General features: G+C 58.8%; 1 protein-coding gene across 1 annotated transcript in view; it reads right to left on the bottom strand.

Annotated features, from left to right (window-relative positions):
• Positions 1-4849: 4849 nt before the first annotated feature.
• CLPTM1 (CLPTM1 regulator of GABA type A receptor forward trafficking) overlaps positions 4850-22214 on the bottom strand; it is a 29601-nt gene continuing 12236 nt past the window's right edge. Inside the window, exons 3-14 of the mRNA XM_028087935.2 lie at positions 20089-20212; positions 18294-18452; positions 15839-15956; positions 11646-11731; positions 10688-10808; positions 9890-10134; positions 9094-9187; positions 6990-7180; positions 6622-6717; positions 6190-6325; positions 5421-5588; positions 4850-5255 (exon numbers count right to left, since the gene is read on the bottom strand). Of these exons, the coding sequence (XP_027943736.1) occupies positions 4936-5255; positions 5421-5588; positions 6190-6325; positions 6622-6717; positions 6990-7180; positions 9094-9187; positions 9890-10134; positions 10688-10808; positions 11646-11731; positions 15839-15956; positions 18294-18452; positions 20089-20212 (1858 nt within the window). The 3' untranslated portion in view covers positions 4850-4935. The remainder of the gene's footprint in view (positions 5256-5420; positions 5589-6189; positions 6326-6621; positions 6718-6989; positions 7181-9093; positions 9188-9889; positions 10135-10687; positions 10809-11645; positions 11732-15838; positions 15957-18293; positions 18453-20088; positions 20213-22214) is intronic.

Here is a 22214-nt window from a genome sequence, read left to right as displayed (position 1 = left end):
GGCCTGCGCGCCCATTGGCCCGCACCCCATCGTGACGTCACGCTAGGGGAACGGGAAAACCCCCACGCGTCACGTGGTCTCGGGGGCGGGGCCGGCCGGGAAGAGGAGGCCGGGCGCACGGGAGGGGCTGGACCAGCGCCGCTGCCCTTTGCTCTGGCGGAGACAACTGAGGCTTGCTTAGGGCCGTTCACGTCCTACCCATGGGGCAAGTCGGGAAACTGAGGCCCGTCCCCCAGGTCTGCCAGCGGGAGCTGAACCTGCTGTTTCTCTGGCTGTAAGGGAAGATTCGGGAGCAGGAAGTTGCCAGGGCTCCAGCTGCCATGGGTAGTAATGATCTTTAGGAAAACCACACTCTCTCTATGCCTGTTTCTTCAACTGTAAATTGGGGTTGAAGATACTTAAACGTTTATGGCTAGAATGCCAGTTTTAGGATTTGTCTGTTTTGTTCCTTGCTCTAACCCTAGGGCCTAGAACAGCCCTTGGAACACAGTTAAGTGTCCAATGAATGTTTCTAGAGTGGATGGACGTTTTATTCTCTCCCACTGCCCCTTCAAGTTTCCTAATAGCCCAGAACACTTTCAGCTCGAGGGCTCGGTAACTCAGCGTGGGAACATCAACCGGGGAGCTCCCAGTGTGCATATACTGAGCTGTGTGCCTGACCCCTGAGCAAAGGGCTTACCTGCAGGCCTCACAGATGCCTCCCGGCTTGCACCAGCATCAGAGGCAAGTGATCAAATCAGGATTATTGCAGAGAGGAGGAGACTGAAGCTCCAAGAAGGGCAGCCCTTTGGTTAGGTCACATTCCTAGGCCTTCCCTGTCCCGGAAAATGACTAGTTGACCATCAGGTCCTAACTGGGATGCCCGGCACCCTCAGACCACAGAGCCAAGCTTTAGCATCCTGTGTCTGCTTCTGTAAAATTTCCATGGATGACCCACACAGCCTCATTGATTCATTTGACATACACTTATTGAGCACCTGCTGTGTGCCAGAGCCTGCCCTGAGCACCAGGTCAGAGCAGTCGCCAAACCCGGCTGGCTACCTGCTCGTGGGAAGCAGAATCGTGTATAGCAGTGGTCTCAAAGTGTGGCCCTCAGCCCTTCGGGTGATGCAGAGAGCTCAAGCCCAAGCTGGAGAGCTACTGCCGTAGAGCAAAATATCAAGCAGACTTTTTCCACAAAAAGCGGCCAAAGACAGCACAGGCGTGGCCGTGTTCCAATAAAACATTATCTTATGGACATTGAAATCTGGATTTTGTGTAATTTTCATGTCAAAGCAAATATTTTTCTTGAGATTTTTTTTTTTAACCACTTAAACATGTAAAAATCACACAAATTCTAGGAAAAGCTGGGTTTGGCCTGCAGGCTGTAGTCTTGTGTTCAACAAGAGCCCTGCAAGAGAGGTTATGATGTGAGGGTCCAGAATCAGGCTGTCTGGGTTCAAATCGTAGGTCTCCCACTTACCAGCCATGTGACCTCAGGCAACTGACTCTGAGCCTCAGTTTCCCTGTCTGTAAAATGGGCCTTATAATAGGATGGTTGTGAGGATTAACTAAGATACTAAAAATAGTGGACACTTGCATATGGCTCTTACATGTGCTGGGCACTGTTCCAAAAGCCGGGGACACAGCAAGGAACCCAACAAACAAAAGCCCCTGCCATTACATGGAACTGAAATCCAAGGTGGGGGAGACGGATGGAAAAGTAGAGAAGCAAATATATATGTATGTCTGGTGGTGATGGCGACATTACAGAATAAAGCAGGATATATGGATTGGGTTTGGAGGGCACGGTTTGGGGGAGGACGTTCAGGGAAGGTCGGAGATGACATTGAGCAGAGTTGAATTGATGAAGGGTCTGTGTGGCTATCCAGGGAAGTGTGCGAGGCACAGGGAACAGCGAGTGCAAAGACCCTGAGGTGGGAACACACATGGCATGTTCAGGGAACAACAAGGAGGCTCAGAAGTGGTGGACGTGAGGACTGAATGACGGCCTGTAAGGTGATGGGGACATTGAATAACATTACATTTGATAGATGAAGCAAACCACAAACAACCCTTAGACTAGAGTTTGGTTCATGATAAGAAACATCGAACTGTGGCTCCTACCATAGGACCCGGAGCCCACCTGATGCCCCCCTGCCCCTTGCAAACGTCGGGCCTCACCACTGTTTATTGGGTGAAAAACCGGAGGGACAGATCAGAAATCCTCAGCACTCGGGGCTTCTGCCGGGCTTTGAGCCCCATGAGGGAAGGCCTGGGCTGTCTTGGTCCCTGCTGTGTAAGCAGAAAACACACACACACACACACACACACACACCTGGGCTGTCTTGGTCCCTGCTGTGTAAGCAGAAAACACACACACACACACACACACACACACACACACACACACACACACACACACACACACACACACACACACACACACACACACACACACACACACACACACACACACACACACACACACACACACCCCTGCATGCAGGGGAGGGGCTCAGGAAAAATTTGTGGAGTGACTGCATATCAGTTTCTCTACCAGTGTGTTAATGCAGGCCCTGTCAATGTCCACACTTCTGGACGTGTGCGTGTCTGTGCAAGTCAGGAGTATACAAACATGTGCTCAGCAAACATTCCCAGAGGACAGAGCAGTGACCGAGACAGCCCCGGCTCGTTCCAGTGGAGAATAACCTGTCTCCAGACAGTGTTGACCCACAGCGAGCAGGGCTGGGGTGTGAGAACCCAGGGATCTGGGGGGGAGGGGGCCGAGCAGGTGGTCAGGGAGGGCTTCCTGGAGGAAGAGGCATTGGAACCACAATGTGGAGGATGCATAGGATAAGGTAAAGTTGTATGCCTTAGGGCATGTCCCAGGTAAGGGGAGAGCAGGGTCTAGAGCCAGAAGGTAAGAGATCATGGCAAGTTAAAGGAGGGGGGGTGCATCCGGCTCTTAGGGTTAAATCCCATCCCCTCAAGGTCTCGTTCGTTAGGGGCCTGGCCTCTTCTCCCAAGGGTACCGGGAACCATGGTAGGTTCCGAGCAGAGGACCGGTAGGGTCAGGTTTGTGCTTTAGAAAACCCTCTGGCGGGTGCCTGGGTGGCTCAGTTGGTTAAGCGTCTGCCTTCGGCTCAGGTCATGATCCTGGAGTCCCGGGATCGAGTTCCGCATCGGGCTTCCTGCTCAGCGGGGAGTCTGCTTCTCCCTCTGACCTTCTTCCCTCTCGTGCTCGCTCTCTACCATTCTCTCTCTCTCTCAATAAATAAATAAAAATCTTAAAAAAGAAAAAAAAAAAAAAGAAAACCCTCTGGCTGCTGAGCGAATGGGAGGGGCGGGACTGGCACAGAAGAGGGAACAGCCTGGACCAGACAAAGTGAAGAGGTGAGGCTCCCGAGTGATGGGGGTGCGGGTTATAGCTGAGGGGCCTTGCCAAAGTCTTGGGCGTGTTCCTGTAGGAGGAGGCCAGTGAGTCCAGGTGGCCTGAGAGCTTCCTTCCTTGGTTCCCAGAGTCATGGGACAGAAGCCCCGCAGGGGGGCCCGGGCTTTCTCCCGGGGCACTGGCAACTGTGAAATGAGGTGGGGGAGGGCGGGGCGGAGCCGGTCCGTGGCTGCCGGAGGCGAGAAGGAGCCCGTTGTCCCACGTGTGTACACGTGGGGCTCTGCGTGTGCCAACACCCCCTGGGCCCTCCTGGATTCCCTGCCTGGCTCCGCAGGATGGGGTGGCAGGTGGAGCCTGGTGTGGTCCTCCTCTCCCAAAACAATAAATCTGGAAATGCGGGGTCCCAAGCCCTCGGAGCACAGGGACACCCAGAGACCTATGTCCTTGTCTATAAAGTGGGTGAACAGTCCCAGCACCCAGGCAGCTGGGAAGACACGTGTGCTACGCACTAAGGTCTTGGCTGGGTCCTGAGGGCGGGGAGCCCCGAGGATGCTGAGGTCACCCCAACAGCTCCAGAGCACCACTCTGCCTAAGGACCTGCCCCTGTACCCCTACCGCAACCCCGGGTGGAGAGCTCACAGGCCAAGAAGCGAGGCTGTGTGTCCAGCATGCGGGGCCTGCTGAACGAGTTGGTCTGATGGGCAGTTATCAGGACAGTGGGTGTCTGTGGGCGTCTACTCGTGAGCCAGGCCTGTGCTGCTGCCCCCCACCTGGCAGTGTGAGGCCAGGAGGCAATCAGTGGGCACAGGCAAGGCTCAGCCTCGGCCGGTCAGATGCAGCCTCGTGGTGAGAACACAGGTACAAGGAGGTCCCAGCGAACAGCTTCCCATCTGTGAAATGGGGACAATTACCGAAGGCCCTCAGAGGGCTGCTGGGAGGGGGAGAAGGGTGCGAAAGGGGCCTGGCCACGAGGGTCCCTGTCTCCTACTGTGTCCTGCACCCTGCAGGTCTCCCTCGCAGACCCAGGAGAGCCACCTGCAGCCCGGTGAAGCTAGCCTCCAGGGGGGCAGAGGAAGGCAGGCACGAGGGGGGATTGCTGAGTTTAAGTTAAACACCCATATGAATTTATTAAATCCAGACTGTGTTAAAGGGCGGCGGTCTGGGAGGAGGGGCGTGGCCGGGGGACAGGGGACAAGATGATGGATGGCCGTGGGCATCCCACAGAGGGGCCCCGGCCGCTCTCCCCGCCTGGCCCCCAACCTCGGCAGCGCCACGTCGGCTTCACCATGATTCCCAATGGTGCTGGGCTGGCAGGGCGAGATGGCTAGAAACACAGAGGAACATACAGACAGACGGCGCCTCCACAGACAACATGCCCTGGCCTGCCCCGGCCCCCCGACACACGCTGGGCTCCGGCCCGAGGGGGGCCTCCCGCCGCCCTGGCCCGATCTGTCCAGGGAAAGGGCGACAGGGAGGGGAGGCGAGGGGGCCAGGACAGCGTGGGTGGGTGGGGGTGGTGGTGGTCACCAGGAGCCGGAGCGGAAGAGGAGGACCAGGGGCAGCTAATCCCTTTTCTTGTCCTCTGCTGGCTTTGGAGGAGCTTCCTGGGGCTCGCTGGCAGAGCTGGCCCCCTGGGTGGGCTTGGCGGGCAGGGGCGTGGAGGCCTCCTCTCTGGTGGTGGTGGCGGCGGCGGCGGCGGCGGTGGCGGCGGTTGTGGCGGGGGCCGGGGCGGGTGGCGGTGGGAGGGCCCCTGCTGCCGTCGGGGCCTCGGCCACAGGGGCGGCTGCCGTCGGGGCCTCGCCACTCATGCCAAACTCATTCACCCGCGTGGGGTCGACGCGGTAGATCCACCGTTGGTAGAGGTAGATGAAGAAGACCACATCTGGGGGTGGGGTGAGGGGGGCAGTGTGAGAGGAAGGGGCCCGCCCGGCACCCCTGGCCTGAGCCCCTAGGCCGACGCTGTGGCATCTCCCTCGGCGCAGGGCCCTGCCTGCGCCCGGCTCCGGGGGCCTCCCGCCGGGCCTCCTGCCCGCCCACTGGACCTCACCGTCCCGCAAGCAGCCGATCCGGTACATGACGGGCATCTTGATGACAAAGGCAAACAGGTCGTCGATGAAGGTGTTGAGGGCCTTGTAGGTAAGCATGCGCCAGGGCAGGTGGGCCACAGACTTGAGCTTGTAGTTGATGAAGAGCTGGGGGGTCATGGTGATGAAGCCTGCAGTGATGATGGAAGGAGCCCCGTGAGCCGAGGAAGGGGTGCCCTGACCCCCGACCTCTCTGACCACACTTCCGGTCTCTCTCTCCTCCCTGTTCCCTGGCCACCCTGGCCTCCTTCGCCGCTCCCACCCCCAGGCGCATCTTACCACAGCTTCCTCACCACCCCCCTGGGCATCTTTCAGGCCTCGGTTTACATACCATCTCCTGAGAGAGGTATGTAAACCATCGCCCCAACCCCCTTAACTTCAGCCCCTCGTGGCACCTGCCACGTGCTGTCACTCGCCTATCTGCTTGTCCACTCTGAAGGGGCCCTGAGCACAAGGACTGAAACGTACCGTGCACGGCCTCCTGAAGTCTTCCCTGACCCCCAGCCTAGACCGGGCACCCCTCCAAGGCTCCTCACGTGCCACCCCTGCCCACCCTGGGTCGTCCCCGTCTAGGGATGAGTCTCTCCCGCACGGGACCATGAGCATTAGGAGGACAGGGCCAGGCTGACCGGACCCGGCTGGTCCCCTGCGTGGCCCAGCACAGGACCCAGAAACGTGCGCTGCTGAGTCTGCCCTAGGCAGGGGTGCCGAGTGTGGCGAGGGCCTGCTCACCGAAGGTCAGCAGGAAGCCATAGAGCATGCTGAGCACCCAGGAGTACCAGCCCTTGTGCTCCAGGTACAGGAGGCTGTAGACAGCATAGCAGCCCAGGAGCGGGAACAAGATCCACGACAGGTACCGGAACGCCATCTGTGGGGCACAGGGCGGGGCTGGCACCCCTGGCTCCCCACCCTCACCCACCCACACCTGGGCTGGCAGGCCAGACCAGGGGAATTTCCAGGTGGCCCTGGGAACTCTGGACTTGGACAGGAAGTATACACGGCAGGCACGGAACACTGGCGGGTGTGACACAGGCCGTAAAGAATGGATGGGCCCGTCAGTCGGCAGGCAGATGCCCTGGACCCCCACCTACCGCCCATGTCCTGGTCCAGAGGTGTGTGGGTGCTTGGAGACCCTCCCCGGGGCCCACTGTGGGGGACACTCACATCATCATACACTTTGGTCGAGGACTCGATATACGTGGACTTGTCTTTGAAGGTTGGACGGGGAAAGAGTCCTGCCACCTTGTGCTCCCGGTCCAGCTGCAGATAGAGAGGGAGGTCATGGTCAGCTGCCACCCTGGCTCCCACCCCCCACCCCCACCAGTTCCAGCCCCTGCCCTTCCTCACTGTTCCCAGTTCCCCTGCCCCACGTGTGACCCAAAAAATCCCCTGGTGCGAAAATCCCCTTGGTCCTGGGAGTGCAACAGGCATTGGGAAACCCCCAGGGGCCAGCTCCAGGGTCTGGCTGGGGCAGACAACCCCCATTCCAACCCCCCGGCGGCCCCCAGAACAGCACAGGGGCCCGACCTTACCCGGACGTCCATGACCTTGGTGATCTTCCAGAGGTCGATGAGGACCCCGATGAAGACGCTGACCTGGACCACGAAGTTGGTCTCATTATCCAGGATATAGAGAAGGACCACGAAAGACTGGAACACGCCGAAGAAGACGGAGCGCACGGACAGGCCCTCCAGAGACTGCCGGCTGTTCCAAAACTGGATATCTGCGCAGGATTGGGGTGAAGCCGAGAGGCTATGGAGCCTCTGAGTCCCTCCCGTAGCTCCCTCAGGCCCCATCCCCCTCAGAAACCCCGACGTGGCGCTGGGTCTGCCAAGGGGGAGGGGTGCACACCACCCTCCCCTCCCATGAAGAGTCTCTGCCTCACGGGCGCCACCCAGAGCAGTCGACAGGGTGGTGGCGGCAGGGATGGGAACGGTGGCCCCTGCCATGTCCTGGTGCTCGCCACACGCTGGGAGCCGAGGCTGCTCAGGGAAGCCCCATTCCTCAGGCCACAGAGCCTGCCCTGGCAGAATGTGGATGCAAGCCAAGTCTGCACGACACCAGAACCTGGCTGTCCACCTGGTGCCAGGCCGCCTCCCCTGGGCAGGAGGCTCTGGGACGTGCACTTCGAGACCAGCTCTTCTAGCCCACCACCCTGAAACTTGGAAGGACCTCAGACACTCCTGGGGCGCAGACAAGGCCCTGGGCTCTGGTCCCCAACCAGAGCTCCTCCCCAGCCCCTGTCTGAGCCCTGGCCTCCCAGGGGCCAAAGCAGGTACCAGTGCGGCCTAACACCCGCAGCCACAGGCAGCCGACCCACCATGATGCTGGTCTTACAGAAGCGAAGCCAGGCCCAGGGGCACACACGGCTGGCCCTGCATCAGCGTGCAAAGCTGTCCACCCGCTCTGATTCCGATTCCAGAGCTCCAGCACGCTCGGCAGGCTTGCCCCACTCCCCTATCGGACCATCAGGCCCTGAGGAGACCTGACGGGGACACTCCTAGAGCCCCCCAGTACTGACTGGGAAGAATGGGTCTGGAGACGGAGTTCGGTTGGAGGCGGGTAATGTGAGTCCCGCCTCAGGCCAGGGAGGCAACAAGCACGGGGTGTAAAGGCGCCCAGGGCCCATGCCCCCCACTGGGTGACCTCAGGCAAGGGACGATTCCCTCCGTGCCCTCATTTCTCAGGAGGAAGTGGGACCGTGGGGCGACCCAGCTCGAAGTCAGCAGGCAGTCCGGGCGCCCGGGCGTGGCCGGGCACGGTGAGTGCTCCATGCGGCCCCGCTAACAACTCCCTCCCTCCCAGTGGTCGCCACCACCTACCGTCCAGTTTGGATGTTAGGAACTTCTAGAAGGTAACGCTCGATTGTGGCACTATTGTGTCCGTAACGGCAACACCCGCTAGGACCGCTGCCAGCACAAGCTACAGAGCAGCAGGCCTCCCTAGGGAAGGACGCAGTGGCCCACTCGGCTCCGAGGAAGAAAGCGGGCGTCGCAGCCCCTGCCTGGGTCCAAACCCTGGCTCTGTCACTTGGCAGCCGCGTGACTGCGGGCAAGTTACCTAACCTCTCTGAGCCTCCACTTCCTCACCTGCGAGCCTGGAGGTAATGACAGGCTTCCTCTTGGGGCTGGGGCTGTGGGGACTCCACAAGCTAACCGATGAGGGTGCTGGCCATCAGCATTGCTGGCCTTTGCAACCTAGGGGCCCTCTGGCGACAGGGCTGTCAAGTTCCCACTCAGGTAGGCCCCCACTCAGCCTCGAGGGGTCTCCCCCAACGAGAAGCCTGCTGTGTGGGGCAGCAGGAGCGGCTCTGGGGCTTCCCTCATCGATCCCGGCCTCGGAGTTCCCCGGCCCCGCTTCCTGGTGGTGCCATCCCGGCCTCTGCCGGAGCAGCAGGCCAGCTCCTTCCCCAGTGCCACACCCACTGGATGGGAGTTTCTGGGCTGGGAGTTTTGGGGTCATTACCCTCCCCAGCTCCTCAGGCCTCTGGAGAGTGGGGCCGAGAGACCCCACATAGAGGGAGAACCTATGGGGAAGGAGGAAGAGGGGGAAGGGGGCAGGCCCTACCCCCCACCACACAGCCTCCTATCCCCAGCACCCCCATGGCCCCTCACCGGCCCCAGGGGCCCACCCTACCGTTCTTGAAGGCCAGGAACTCAAAGACACTGTGGACGATGGACACAATGATGGTGAGCGCCAACAGGTAGGGGTTGGTCTCTAGGAGCGCAACCTGGGGGTGGGGGTGGGGGGCGATGCCTGTGAGCACAGCCGTGCCCTCGCCCAGGGGTGACCGCTGCAGCACCTTCACTAGCCAGCCCCACTCTCCTTCCCCCGGACCCTGGAGGCCCTGAGCCCCGGAGCTTCCCCGGGGAAGGAGAGAGCACACCGGCCAGCAGGAGAGTGGGTGAGGGTGGGCGGAGGGACACGGAGGGCCGGGTGAGCGCTGTGCAGACGGGCGGGGGTCGGGGGGACGGGGTGACAGTGACGGGGCGAGAGGCAGGGTGACTGAGGCAGATGAAGGGACGGTTGGGGTGAGGACTGGAAACTCGGCACCGAAGACAAGCCCAGGGAGGCACAGCCGAGTCTCCAGGTCACAGACGCAGGCCAAGAGAAAGGTGGGAACAGAAGATGTTCAAGGATGCGCTAAGAGGGAGCAGAAGCTTGGAGTCGGAGTCCAGGGTCAAGGCGACAGGCTGGGGGCGGGGGCAGGGGCGCAGGTCCAGACCTGAAAGGCCTGGCTGAGGCGACAGAAAAGCCGTGACGAGATGACAAGGACCCCCCCAGAGCCAGCCAGGGCCTGCTATGGGGAGGGGGCCCGGGAGGTTGCGAAACTGGGCAGGGAGCTCGGGCTGGAGGTCCCCAGGCTGCCGGCGGGCCCACTTCCCCTTCGTGCAGCCCAGGAAGGGGCCGGAAAGCCCCCGTCCCGCCTCACCTTCACCGAGTCCTGCTCCTCGTCTGACTGCTCGTACAGCTCGTCACCCAGGAAGTTCCAGGGCGACTTGGTGCTCTGGGCAGCGTAGAGTTGCCAGCGCCAGAGCGAGAGTGGGCAGAAGGAGACGCGGAGCGGCAGGCTGGCCAGGCTCTCGTTGATGGGGTAGTAGTCCTTCTGCAGGTTCCAGTAGTCGTTGAAGTAGATGATGGGGTAGTAGTCCCCACTCACGGCATCAAACTTCACATCTGCGGGCACGTGGGGCAGGGCCACCGCTCAGCCAGGGCCGGAGGTCACCGGCACCCAAGAGGGCGGGGACATCCCTTGGGCCTCCAAGGGCAAAGATGGCAGATTCAGATGTCCATGGGGACCCCGGGCAGAGAACAGGGGATGCTTCTCGGCTACACCACAGGGAGCTGAAGAGCTGCTTGACCTCCGTGGAGGGGATGGGGTAGAGAGGGCTGGGCAGGCCCCACCTGAAGGGGACATCCGTGGCTTGGTTCCAACCCACGGCTGCCCCGCCAATGACCACATATCAGGGTTTTGTAAAAGAAGTCAGGAATCTGGGTTTTTCAGCGATGCCGTCTCAACTTCAAAAGTTGGCAACAGCTCATGGGCTAGATGAGGCTTGCCAGAGGACTGGTTTGGGCACACAGGGGGTCAGCGCTGGGGTCACCGGGAGGTGCAGGAAGGAGAGGAGAGAAAGGGGAGTGCCGGGGTGGGGGGAGCTTGGGAGTGGTGGAGACCCAGTCAGATCTCGCAGGGAGTTGGGGCTGGGGCCCGAGGGGGCTGGGGGCTCACACTGGTCCAGAGGCGGCGGCACGCTGCCCTTCACCCATGGCGTGTGGTCGTCCACGATGTTGATGGTGATGTTGGGGTGCCAGTGGGAGATCACCTCCACGGGACCGTAGTCCTCGGCCCTCTGAGGGAAGATGGGGTGAGGCGGGGTTGGGGGAGGGGGGGGCCTCAGAGGCACCTGCCTGCTTCCTCCTGAGGGCTTCCGTGACATTGAGATAGCAGAAGAGTAAACCACCACAGTGACCGCTGGCCGAGGGCTTACTCTAGATGATCCCCGTACCAGCCTTTCCAGAGTCTTCCCCACCCCCTCCCTGGATCCCACGCCCCCCCGTCCCCCAGCCACCTAACAGAGCAGGAAACCGAGGCCTGAGCATGTGGATGCGGTCATATGCCAGGCTGCAAAGCGTGGCCTGGTGACAGCACGAGTGTGGGACCCACACGCAGCCTCTGCACGGGGGCCGTCCCTCTCGTCCCTGTGCAGAAAGCCTCCCTCTCCCTTCCCTGGGCTCTTGGGGCCCAGCACAGGTTAGCACCCCCCAGCGCCCCCAGCCTGCCAGGGAGTATTCCTGCTACAGTCTCATTATCGGCTGCCCGCTCTAGGCCGGGCTGCCTGCGCGTGAATCCTGGCCCTGCCACATCCTGCCTGGGACACTTGGGGCAAGTCTCCTTGTCTGAAAACGGGAACAGTGACAGGACCTTCTCGACAGGGCCGGGGCGAAGCGTCTAAGTCCGTCTAAGTACCTGCTCCCTGGGTGCTGGCTGCTATGCCCTTGCCTGAAATCCGCCCCATCCTGAAAGGCAGCTCTGCTTCCTCGCCTGGTTTCCAGAGAGGTGAGGCGGCCCGACCAAGCCTCCACAGGGGCTCAGTGGTAGTGTCCGAGGGGAACCCACGGGGGCTGGCTGCCGGGCGGTGAAGGGCCCAGACGCACCCCTAAGGCCCCACAGCTCCGCTCCCATTTACCTTGATCATTTCTGGATCGGCTTCTGTCTCTCCCGTCAACAGGTTCTTGGTTTTCTGAAACCGCCGGCGCTTGTATTTGTTGATCACTGTGGGAGGGGAGGTGGAGGCAAGAGGGCAGACAGGAGAGCTACTGGCACCAGACACCAGACCGCTGCCCGCCGCCAGCCACTCGCTGGTCTCCTGGCTGCGCTCTTGCACCCCGAAACGAGGGGACGGCAACGGGAGCCCAAGAGCCGAAGCTGCCCTCTCAGACCTCATCCCGTCCACTTCCCCATCTTGGCAGGGACACCCACACCTGCCAAACTGCCCCAGGCAAAAACCTGGAGTCTTCCTTCTCCAGAATCTGCTCCATCCGTTCCATCAGCCATTCCAGGGACGCCCCCCCCCCCAACCCCCGCCCCAGCTCGTGCTTCACATCCAACCACTCCTCCCACCTCCGGGGCCCCAGCCCGGGCCAGCCACGGCGTGCCCCTCCCGATGACCACAGTCCTTGCCCCCACGACCTGCTCTCCACAGGGCAACCAGCAATTCTTTTTAAACCGAGCGTCTGTTCTTCTCCCGCTGCTCCAGAAACCCAGAAGGCTCCCGCTCCCCGAGCAGGGCACCTGTGACGCTCACCACGGCCCCACTGACCTCCTGCCCTCGCCCGCCTCACTCTCCCTCCCCAGATCTGCCAGCCCCGGGCCTTCGGAGGCCCTGCTCCATCTCCCTGGCACGCATCCACCGCGACCGGAACCTTCCCGGTGGGCTCCTTCGTAGCCTTCCGGTCCCCGGTGCGATGTGAGATGCCCCTCTTCCACAGGCTTCCCTGCCCACCCCACTGCAGGAGGCCATCCTGCTGTCCTGCTCGCCATTTCTGCCTCCCTCCCCACTTTTTATCCTGGCCCCCAGTTCGCCGCCCCGTCGGCTGGCTGGCCTGCTCTCTGCCCGCTCCAGTCCACGAACCCCAGGACTGACAACTAGTAGAACCCCGTGAACATCAACAGGCGGGCTGCAGACAGTTCTGGAGAAGGCCCGAGCCACCAATATGAGAACTACTATGGGGCTGTGAATCCCCAGCCAGGAGTGGACCTCACTTCTCTTGCGGGGGCCAGGTGGGCTACATGCTCCCTGCCGCCCTGCCCGGAAGAGTGCCAAGACTTGGCAGGAAGAGGAGGCCGGTGCTTGCTTATGCCCCATCTCCCCTCCTCCACCCTGGCCTGGTACTTTTCACTCTTCCTTATGCTGGGACGAACCACGGCCTGCCCATCTGGTGACTTCTCCATCCTGCCCCTGCGGGCCCGGGAGAGATGGGGAAATGGGAAAGGGAGCTGGCCAAGAGCGGGGGCTTTGGGGTCATATCCTGGCTCTGTCTCCCTGAGGGACGTTGGTGAGCTACGTCACTTCCCTGGGCTTCAGTCCCTCCTCTGGAGAAGGGGGTTCAAAGCACCACCCCTTCTTGGCAGGACCACTGTGAAGAGCACAGCCAGGCCGCATCTGCGCCCGTCACACTTCCACAAACCACAGGGCCCAGATCCCTCCCAACCACCCAGAACCAGGGCTTGGGGCTTTTGGAGTCTATGGATGAGCTCAAGTTCAAAAATGCTTCTGGGAATTGGCTTTCGGTTTCAGCCCAGGGCCTGCTGCTCTTTCTTGTTACCATGAACGCTAACCCCCACTCCTATCATGTTAGTTCATGTGAGACCTTGCCCCCCCCCTCCGGGGAACACAGGAAACACCCGAGGGTGGGCATCCTAGAGGAAACCTTCCAGGGGGACACGCTCTGCCACTGTTCCACACCTGGGAGAGGCTGTCCAGGGAAGGCAGGAGCTGTGCCCAGCCCCGCCGCAGGAGGAGAGAGGCTTTGGTTTAAGTGGAGAACATTCTACAACCGGGTGGCATTCAGACTGGACTGTAACATGAGATGGACCTGGCTTCTGTCTGGGAGAAGAGTCCCCCTTTCTAGGGGTTACAGCTTCTAGAACTGCACCAGCCAGTACAGTCACTGGCCACGCGAGGCTACGGACACTGACCAGGTGGCTGGTCCGAACCAAGATCTGCTGCGAGTGTAAAACACACAGTGGACTTCGAAACTTAACGCAAAAAACAATGTAAAATAGCTCGCTAATTTTTTACACTGATTACATGTTGAAATGACCGTATGTTGACGTCAATAAGATTATTACTAACACTCACGTGGCCACTAGGAAGCATAAAGGACTTGCGGGGCTGGTGTCATATCCATGGGACCGTGCTGCTCTAGGTACTGACTACCGGGCTTCCGGGCAGAGGGGGGCTTCTCTGGCCCCACACTCTCGTTCTTCCCTCTGGACTTGGCGTGTGGCCAGCTCTGAGCCCCTTCCCGCCCCTGCTCCAAGCCGTCCCAGGTGTGGGACGGGGGAGGGAGGCCTGGGGAATCCTAGTGGGCTCTTCAGGTCCAGGGGCCGCACATTCTCTTCTGCAGACCATGCCACCATGTGTCACACTGACCGTGGATGTGACCTTAACCACGCCTCGATACCGAGCACATTCCCCAAAGGCAGAACCACAGAAGAGAACAGTGGTGTCGGTAGGGGGCAAATGGGATGCAAGAGCGCGGCTGTCACATTCAAGACAACCTCTGAGGCGTCAGGCACATTTAGGTCGGACCCCCGATCCATGCCGCTCCCGGGGCCACAACCGCGGAGGCTACCCATGCAAGCTGCACTCCCTCTGCTCGCCTCCGCCTGCACCAGATCCTGCTAAAGGAAGCCAGCTGGGCAGAACGTCCCACGGACCACATTCCACAGACACGCTCACAGAACAGGGCTCACCACACACAAAGGGACTTTTCCAGATCACTTTTTGGAGGCTGACACGGGTTCACCAACTGTTTGTTTTGCCCACTACAGAGGATAATGAAAAAATTCTCATCCTTTGGGATATTTTTACAGCCCCGAAGTTAGGGAAGGCCTAACCCAACAAGTAGAAGCGCATCTATTGCTGCCCCACACAGAAACAGCCGGAGGGATCTGAACTAAACCCCCAGGGGCAATGAAATAAAAGCGAGGCGGGCACACGAGATTCATGACAGGGGGAAGGGAACTTTCCGAGGGAGCCACTGAATCTCTAGATCTGCTGAAACTCAAGTATGGCGAGAGAGGCCCAGGGCTGCCAATCAGGACACAGTGGATTCAAGGACAAAGACCCCAAGAGGGAGGAAAAAAAGGAAAATCTGCACAACCACGATTCATCTCATACAAAACGAAGGGAAAAAGGACTACGTTCAGCACGCGGCTCCGATGCCAATAAGCCACGTACTCAAAAGCACCTAAAAACTGAGTATTAATCTCCTCAAAAATCTCGTTCCTGTGTTGGGCTTCTCTCCCCTCGGGGGAGCTTTGGAGGTTAAACAGCGGAGAAACAGCGACAGGAACTTGCAGGCAGTGGGCTGTGGGGAGTAGGGCCGGGGCACGAGGGGAAAGGGGAACAGGAGACGGCGGACTTGCACTGTCTTGCTGAATTACTTGAATTTTGAACACCTGTGTGCAAGAAGCGACGAACTGGAAGACGATCCTCTGGGTGGAGAAGACCCCCGCTCACTACCGGGCCATGTCAGAAGTCGCAAATGGCTCGCCCTGACCCAAGGCTTCCCGGGGTCACTCACAGTCCCTGGGGTTTGTGCTTGCAGTCGGGATGGCCGGGTGGCCAGCCAGAATGAGAACGGGGGACCTCATCCGGCTGCGCGGCCCTCATAGCATGCTCTCACGGGACCATCTAAATGGGCTGCCCAGGAGCCAGGCACCGCTGCACAAAGCCCCTGGAGGGTGGCACGTTTGTGCGGCTCCCATTCGCAGGGACTGGGGTAACACAGACACACTTACAGACCTCACACGGGATCAAACGTAGCCCAGAGTCCTCCCGCTTCCCCTGCTCTCTCCTGTTGTTCATTCACAGACCGCTCCTGAGTGTCTGCTCTGACCAGGCCTACAAGCGTGCGTGAGCCAGCCCCGCCCTTCTCTGACCACTGTCCCCTGCCCTTCAGAAGTCCCGTTCTCTACCTGCTCTTTGACTCCTCTCCCGTCTGCTCACAGGTGTCCGCAGAGGTGCAGCGGGTGGGTGGGGCTCGAGCCCAGCCCGCGGACCCCAGCCTCCCTGGGCCCAGGCTTTCCTGCCTGCCCTCTTGGCCTGGCCCCCCTGGCACAGGGGGTCTGCCACATGGCGGGGGTGCTTACTCCGTGACATGTGGACCGTGGCGAGCCGGCGGTAGAGGGCCTTCTGCCGGGGGTCTGGGTGGAAGCCACTCTTGGTGAAGTAGACGTGGATGTAGATGGAGCCATTCTGCTGGACGCTCTGCAAGGTTGGCCGACAGGGAAAAGGGACGCGCTGAAGCCCCTCCTGGCACCCGGCCCCAGCAGCGTCACCACCCCCAGCTCCCCGGTACTGAGCGCTCGGGTGGGCAGTGGGGCTGAGCGGCCAAGAGCAAATGGCTAATGTCAGACACACTCAGATTCGAGTCCCAGCTGGAGCACACCCTGGCTGTGGGACACCCAGGCTCCGCCTCACTGAGGCCTCCGCGCCCCGCCTGAGCCATGCAGATAAGCAGCGCTGGGAAGACTATCTGAGAGCACCCGGCGCGTCCACGTGGGCACAGAGGAGGAGCTCCACACACGCCAGCAAGCTTAACCCATTCGACAGTAAAACAATGGCCCAGGCCCTGCTCCAGGCCCTTCAAATGGTAACCACCGAACCCAGTGCGTTCACCTTTGTATGACTGACGCACGTAAACCTCATGCTTTGCGTGGTGTGACCACTCCCATCTTCCATGTGAGGCAACGGGGCCTCACGCAGGGATTGTGTAACGTGGTGCATCAGTGGATCTGAACTCAGTCTGTGGGCTCCTGTGCGGCTCTCCCCTCACCATCTGTGTCCCCCGCTCTGCCTGTGCCTGTCACCTGCTATCTCCCAGGACGGGGACTATTCTCAGCCCCACCTGCTACAGATGAGGAGACCCAAGAGGGCGGCCACTTGCCTGAGGCCCTGGGGCGACAGCCAAGGCCGATCTGAGGCCTCTGTCGGAGCTCTGTGCAGAACTTGGATTTACTTGTTCCCTTCACTTCCCTGCCTTTTAAGCCCACCTCTGCGTTCATCATGTTTTATATATTTTCACTGTTTTAACATCTTGGGGCAGGGGTGGGGGGGCAATGGGGTTGGGGGAGGGGGGGTATTCTTAGCTGGCTGAGGAGACTTGCCCCTTCCAGGGCTACTAATTCCTAGAGACAACTCACCTGCCTTTGTACACATCTTTTATATGCAATCCAGCCAATCCCAAGCCCACACTCCACCTACTCCCTTGATCTAATAACTTTTACATACCAAGCTTCCCTAAATCACCCAGGATGGGGTACATGCAGCTGGAGACCACCCCTCTAGCCCAGAGCCCACTGACATCCGACATCCGAAGGAGCCAATCCTAAGCTGTTTCCCCTGCTTGCCCTGCTTTTCCCATGGAAACCCCAGAAAAGGCTCCAGCTGGGCTCCCCACCCCCCCTCACCCCTTCCTTCTGCTTCTGACCAAACCTGGTGCTTCCCCTGTGGCCCTGCATGGGAAATGCAAATAGTAAATTAAATCAGGCACAAACGGGCTACCTCCCGCCCCAAAGCTGGGAAGGAGGGTTGACTGGCATGCTTGGGAATGGCTCTCACCATCCAACTTGCTACCCGCTGAGCCTTCCGGGGATCGCATCTCAGGGAGGGCTCTGGGGGCGGGGCCGGAGGTCTCAGTGGAACCGCGCCCCCCTTCCCCCGGTATAGTTATCCTACCCGCCTCAGAAAGACGGAACCCAGACCCTGCTTCGAGGCACCCAGACAGAGCAGACATGCCCCCTCCCCCCAGGGGCCGAGGAGAAGACCTGCTAGGGAGAAATGAATGAGAGGGTGGCCCCAAAGAGATATCAACACCCACTGATTCACTGATTGATTATATTCACCAACTCGTGTATTCGCTGAAGTATTGGCCCCATGCTGAGCAGGGCTGGGGACACAGCGGTGACCAAACCAGCCCCAGGAGTGACCACCCAGAGTGTGCAGGCTTGAATGCAGAAGCCCAGAGGGGGTCCACTGCCTGAGCCTGAATGTCAAGGAAGGCTTCCTGGAGGAGGCAGGATTTGAGCCTGGGGCTGTGAGAGTCCAGAGCCAGACAGCCTGAGCTTGAGTCTCTCACAAGCTCTCTGACCTTGTAAGTCACCCAAGCTCTCTGTACCTCAGTTTCCTTATCAGTCAGTCAAACAGAGAGGATAGCTGCCACTTCACAAGGCAGCAGGGAGGCTCCCACTTACTACGGAGTACACAGCAAGTGCTCCATCGGTATTAACTACCACTTTCAAACAGGGCTGCCAGCACCCCTAAGGTCGGTTACTCATCTTTCACTGGTTTAAAGCACAGGTTTACACGCCCCTGTAGGTAGCTGGGAAGATCCGAGGCCAATTCCAACCCTGTTCACATTTGTCAGCTGGGGAGGCTGAGGCCTAGAGACCCCCAGGGCCTCCCTGTGGTCACACAGCAGGTGGACGGCAGCAGCGTCAGGCTTGGAGCCCAAACTCAGGCTGCAGGACCTGGAGCCGGTTCAAAGAAAGACCCCCCAGCGTGAGCAGCGCAGCCCTAGAGCCGGAGCCCAGGAGCCGGCCCCACCTGTGGGATATCGAGCTCGGCGAAGTGCTCGTAGCAGCCATCCGAGTTCTCGCCACTAGTCCAGTCGCCGTACACGAGGTCGTGCTGCTCCCAGAACAGCGCTGACGTGGCGTTGAAGTCTGTAAAGTGCTCGTGCTCGGAGATGTACACGTGCAGGTTCTGTGGGCAGGGGAGGGGCGGGGAGGGAGCTCAGGGCTGCTGCCGAGAGCTTCTGAAGGCAGCCGGAGAAGGTGCAGACCAAGAGCCAGAGCCGGGGCAGCGGTTAGTGCACTAAGATGAAGGACTTTGTGGTGGGAGTTGGGGGGGGGGGCGGGGGGGCAGTGAAGAACAGTAGCCCCCAGAACCCATTTTCTCTTTTCCGCACCCCCCACCACAGCTCTCCTGGTCTCAGGCTGTGGCATCCATGAGCAAAAAGCAGTGGAAGAATGGCCAGCCTGCCAATTAGAATTTGGGCTCAGCACCTGACCGGCTTGGTCGGTAGGGCATGCAACTGAGCGAGTTCAAGCCCCATTATTTTTACTTTGAAAACCAAAAAAAAAGGGGGCACCTGCGTGGCTCAGTTGGTTAAGCAACTGCCTTCGGCTCAGGTCATGATCCCGGGGGTCCTGGGATCAAGTCCCACATCAGGCTCCCTGCTCAGCCAGGAGCCTGCTTCTCCCTCTCCCACTCCCCCTGCTTGTGTTCCCTCTGTTGCTGTCTCTCTGTCAAATAAATAAAAAAAAAAAAATCTTAAAAGAAAACCAAAAAAAAGAGGTAGAATTTGGGGTCAGAAGGGATCGAGTCTCCTTGCATGATCTTCTCCCTTCTCGTACAGCCTGCGTGGTCAGAGATCTACAGGCTCACGGAGAAAGCCCAGAGCTGCGAGAGGGCTAGCGGACTCCTGACAACACAGAGGAAGTGCAGAGCTGGCCCGCAGACAGCGCCCTCCCTTCTCAGGTGCCCGTGGCCATCTCTGAACAGAGCCCTGAAGGCCCACTGACAGAGAGGCTCGCCGAGCCATGGTCACCCCTTGCTAACTGGAATTCTGCGCAAGAAGCGAAAGGTGGGAGAAGTCTCAATTACTGGGGTCCGGGCACTCCCTGTGGGGGTCCTGAACCCCAAGCCCTGGCCCCTTGGGACCCAGCAGGACAGCACACGCCTCCCTCTTCTCGCTCGCTCTCGTGGGCTGCTCTGTCTGGCCCCCCGCTCTCTCTCTCTTTTTCCCACTCCTTCCCTTCCCATCCCTGCACACCTCCCTTTGCAACTTTTTTTTTCTTCTCCCTTTGCAACTTTTAAGACCTGAATGCACTTTTGAAATAGGTTATGTTAGGACCCTGTTAAAACAGTTTTTAAACAGCTGAGTGAGGGACGCTTGGGTGGCTCGGTTGGTTAAGCAACTGCCTTCGGCTCAGGTCATGATCCTGGAGTCTCGGGATCGAGTCCCGCATCGGGCTCCCTGCTCAGCAGGGAGTCTGCTTCTCCCTCTGACCCTCTTCCCTCTCGTGCTCTCTATCTCTCATTCTCTCTCTCTCAAATATATAAATAAAATCTTTAAAAAAAAAAAAACAACAGCTGAGTGAAACCTTTGCTGTCCCTCTTCCCCACAAAACTGAAAGAATTTACTTTTTCCTCAGGGGTGTTGCTAGAGTGACACAGGTCTCATGGGCTGAGGATGGACCCGGAGTTCCTCAACCCTGGACCTGTACCCAGCTGACAGCAACGAGGAACCTGTCTGTTCCAAATGCCCATGTCACTCCCTCTCCGCCCCCCCCCCCCTTGGTCGCCTCCCGAGTCTGGCCTCCCAGCCAGCAGTTACCATTAAAGTGTCTTTGGGGAACAGGTTGCGGCTGGCGACGCGCGGAGCTCCCCCGGGGCCTGCCTGGTCCTGAGGGGCCGGCCCTCGGCGGAACCAGCTGCTGATGACCCAGATGATGAAGATCCTGAGGAGGCAAGAGGGTCAGACAGTGAGTCCCAAGCCTTTTCTTTCCATCGTGGGCCCACCTGACCTCCTTCTGACACAGCACGCACTGGGGGCCTGACCCATGGCTGGCAACCAAGGAGGGAGGGCCCCTGAGAAGGCAGTCATTGGACCGGTGAGAAGCCAAGATGCCCCAGATGCCACGTCTGGGGTGCTGCCCCCGTTTCCACGCAGACCCCCGCCCCATGAGTCCTCCAGAAGCCCCCAGTGACCACAGGGATGCAGGGTTTGGACCTTCTACCCTCTGACCTAGGAAACCTAGTACACCAGGCCCCCAGAATCCCAAAGTCAGGGACCCCTAAGAACTGGAATCTCAGCATTTTAGACGCACAGCAGCTTTGAGAGCAACATTTTAGAGCTTAAATCAATTGAACGCTGAGAAGGGGAGAGTAAGTAAAGGGTTAGTCCCAATTGGTAGTAATATTGGCCTAGGCTATTCAGACCAACACAGCTGCTGGAAGCAGCCAACTGGAAGAACTTAGTAAAAGTGAATATACTAAGAACATATCAGTACTAGTTCTACATATATAATTACATATCCTGATAAAACAAGAATATATTCTGCTCATATCTGTTCTTTATCAGGTTTACGTATGATTATATGGAAGTACATGTTCTTAAAAACACCAAATGGACAAGACTGTAGATTTACCAGGCAAAAACTGAAGGGAAGACTGGAACCAAAAGAAGTAAAAATGCAGGGGCGCCTGGGTGGCTCAGCCGGTTGGGCGTCTGCCTTCGGCTCAGGTCATGATCCCAGGGCCCTGGGATCGAGTCCCGCATCGGGCTCCTTGCTCAGCAGGGAGCCTGCTTCTCCCTCTGCCTGCAGCTCCCCCTGCTTGTACCCTTGCTCACTCTCTCTCTCGCCCACGCTCTCTCTAACAAAAAAATAAAATCTTAAAAAAAAAAAAAAGAAGTAAAAAAGCAACAGAAGCTTCTTTTTGTGTCTGAGGACATTTGCTAGGTATGTTGATGGGTAACAGAAATGCTAGGTGAGGGCCCACACAGGATAACCAGAGAGTTAAGACCCCACAGGGTGCCACATTCAGGACCAGGGGAGGCAGGCGAGGCCTACTCTTCCCGGAGAGTCACCAGGTAGACACAGCCAGAGCCCTGAACTTGGCGCAAGGAGACCCTGGATGGATGATGCCCCAAGCAGCCAGCGGCAGAAGGAAAGCACATCCTCTCTGGAGGAAAATATGTTCATCCTAGGCCTGAAATTATTCTTATATATAACTTTGAGATGCTCAGAACAACTGAACTCTAATGTTTCAGAATTTGTTGTTATAAAAAAACCCTCAAAATTTGGTATCAAGAGAGCTTCAGAAGTACCACACTGGGGCGCCTGGCTGGCTCAGTCAGTAGAGAATGCAACTCTTCTTTTCTGAAAGCTCCACACCCAGCATGGAACCCAACGCAGGCCTTGAACTCACGACCCTGAGATCAAGACCTGAGCTGAGATCAAGAGTCAGATGTTTAACCGACGGAGCCACCCAGGGACCCTAAACATGTGCCTCTTGATCTTGGGGTCGTGAGTTCAAGCTTTACATTGGGTAGAGATTACTTAAAAATAAAATCTTTAAAAAGAAACAAAATACAAGGTGCCTGGGTGGCTCAGTTGTTAAGTGTCTGCCTTCGGCTCAGGTCATGATCCCAGGGTCCTGGGATTGAGCCCCGCTTTGGGCTCCTTGCTTAGCAGGAAGCCTGCTTCTCCCTCTCCCACTCCCCTTGCTTGTGTTCCCTCTCTTGCTGTCTCTCTGTCAAATAAATAAATAAAATCTTTTAAAAAAGCTGTCCGTTTTAAAAAAAAAACAAAACAAAACCAAAAACACATGCACCCCCAAAACCCCCAAACCATGTATTTGCTTTACATTGAAATAAAAACAGAGAGAGCGCCTGGGTGGCTCAGTTGGTTAAGCGACTGCCTTCGGCTCAGGTCATGATCCTGGAGTCCCGGGGTCGAG

This window comes from Eumetopias jubatus, unplaced genomic scaffold, assembly GCF_037043125.1.
Source record: "Eumetopias jubatus isolate StellerSeaLion01/CBP00866 unplaced genomic scaffold, mEumJub1_p1.0 scaffold_10, whole genome shotgun sequence".
Lineage (NCBI taxonomy): Eukaryota > Metazoa > Chordata > Mammalia > Carnivora > Otariidae > Eumetopias > Eumetopias jubatus.
The sequence above is the reverse complement of the archived record's forward strand: the minus strand, read 5'-3'. Positions and strand labels throughout refer to the sequence as shown.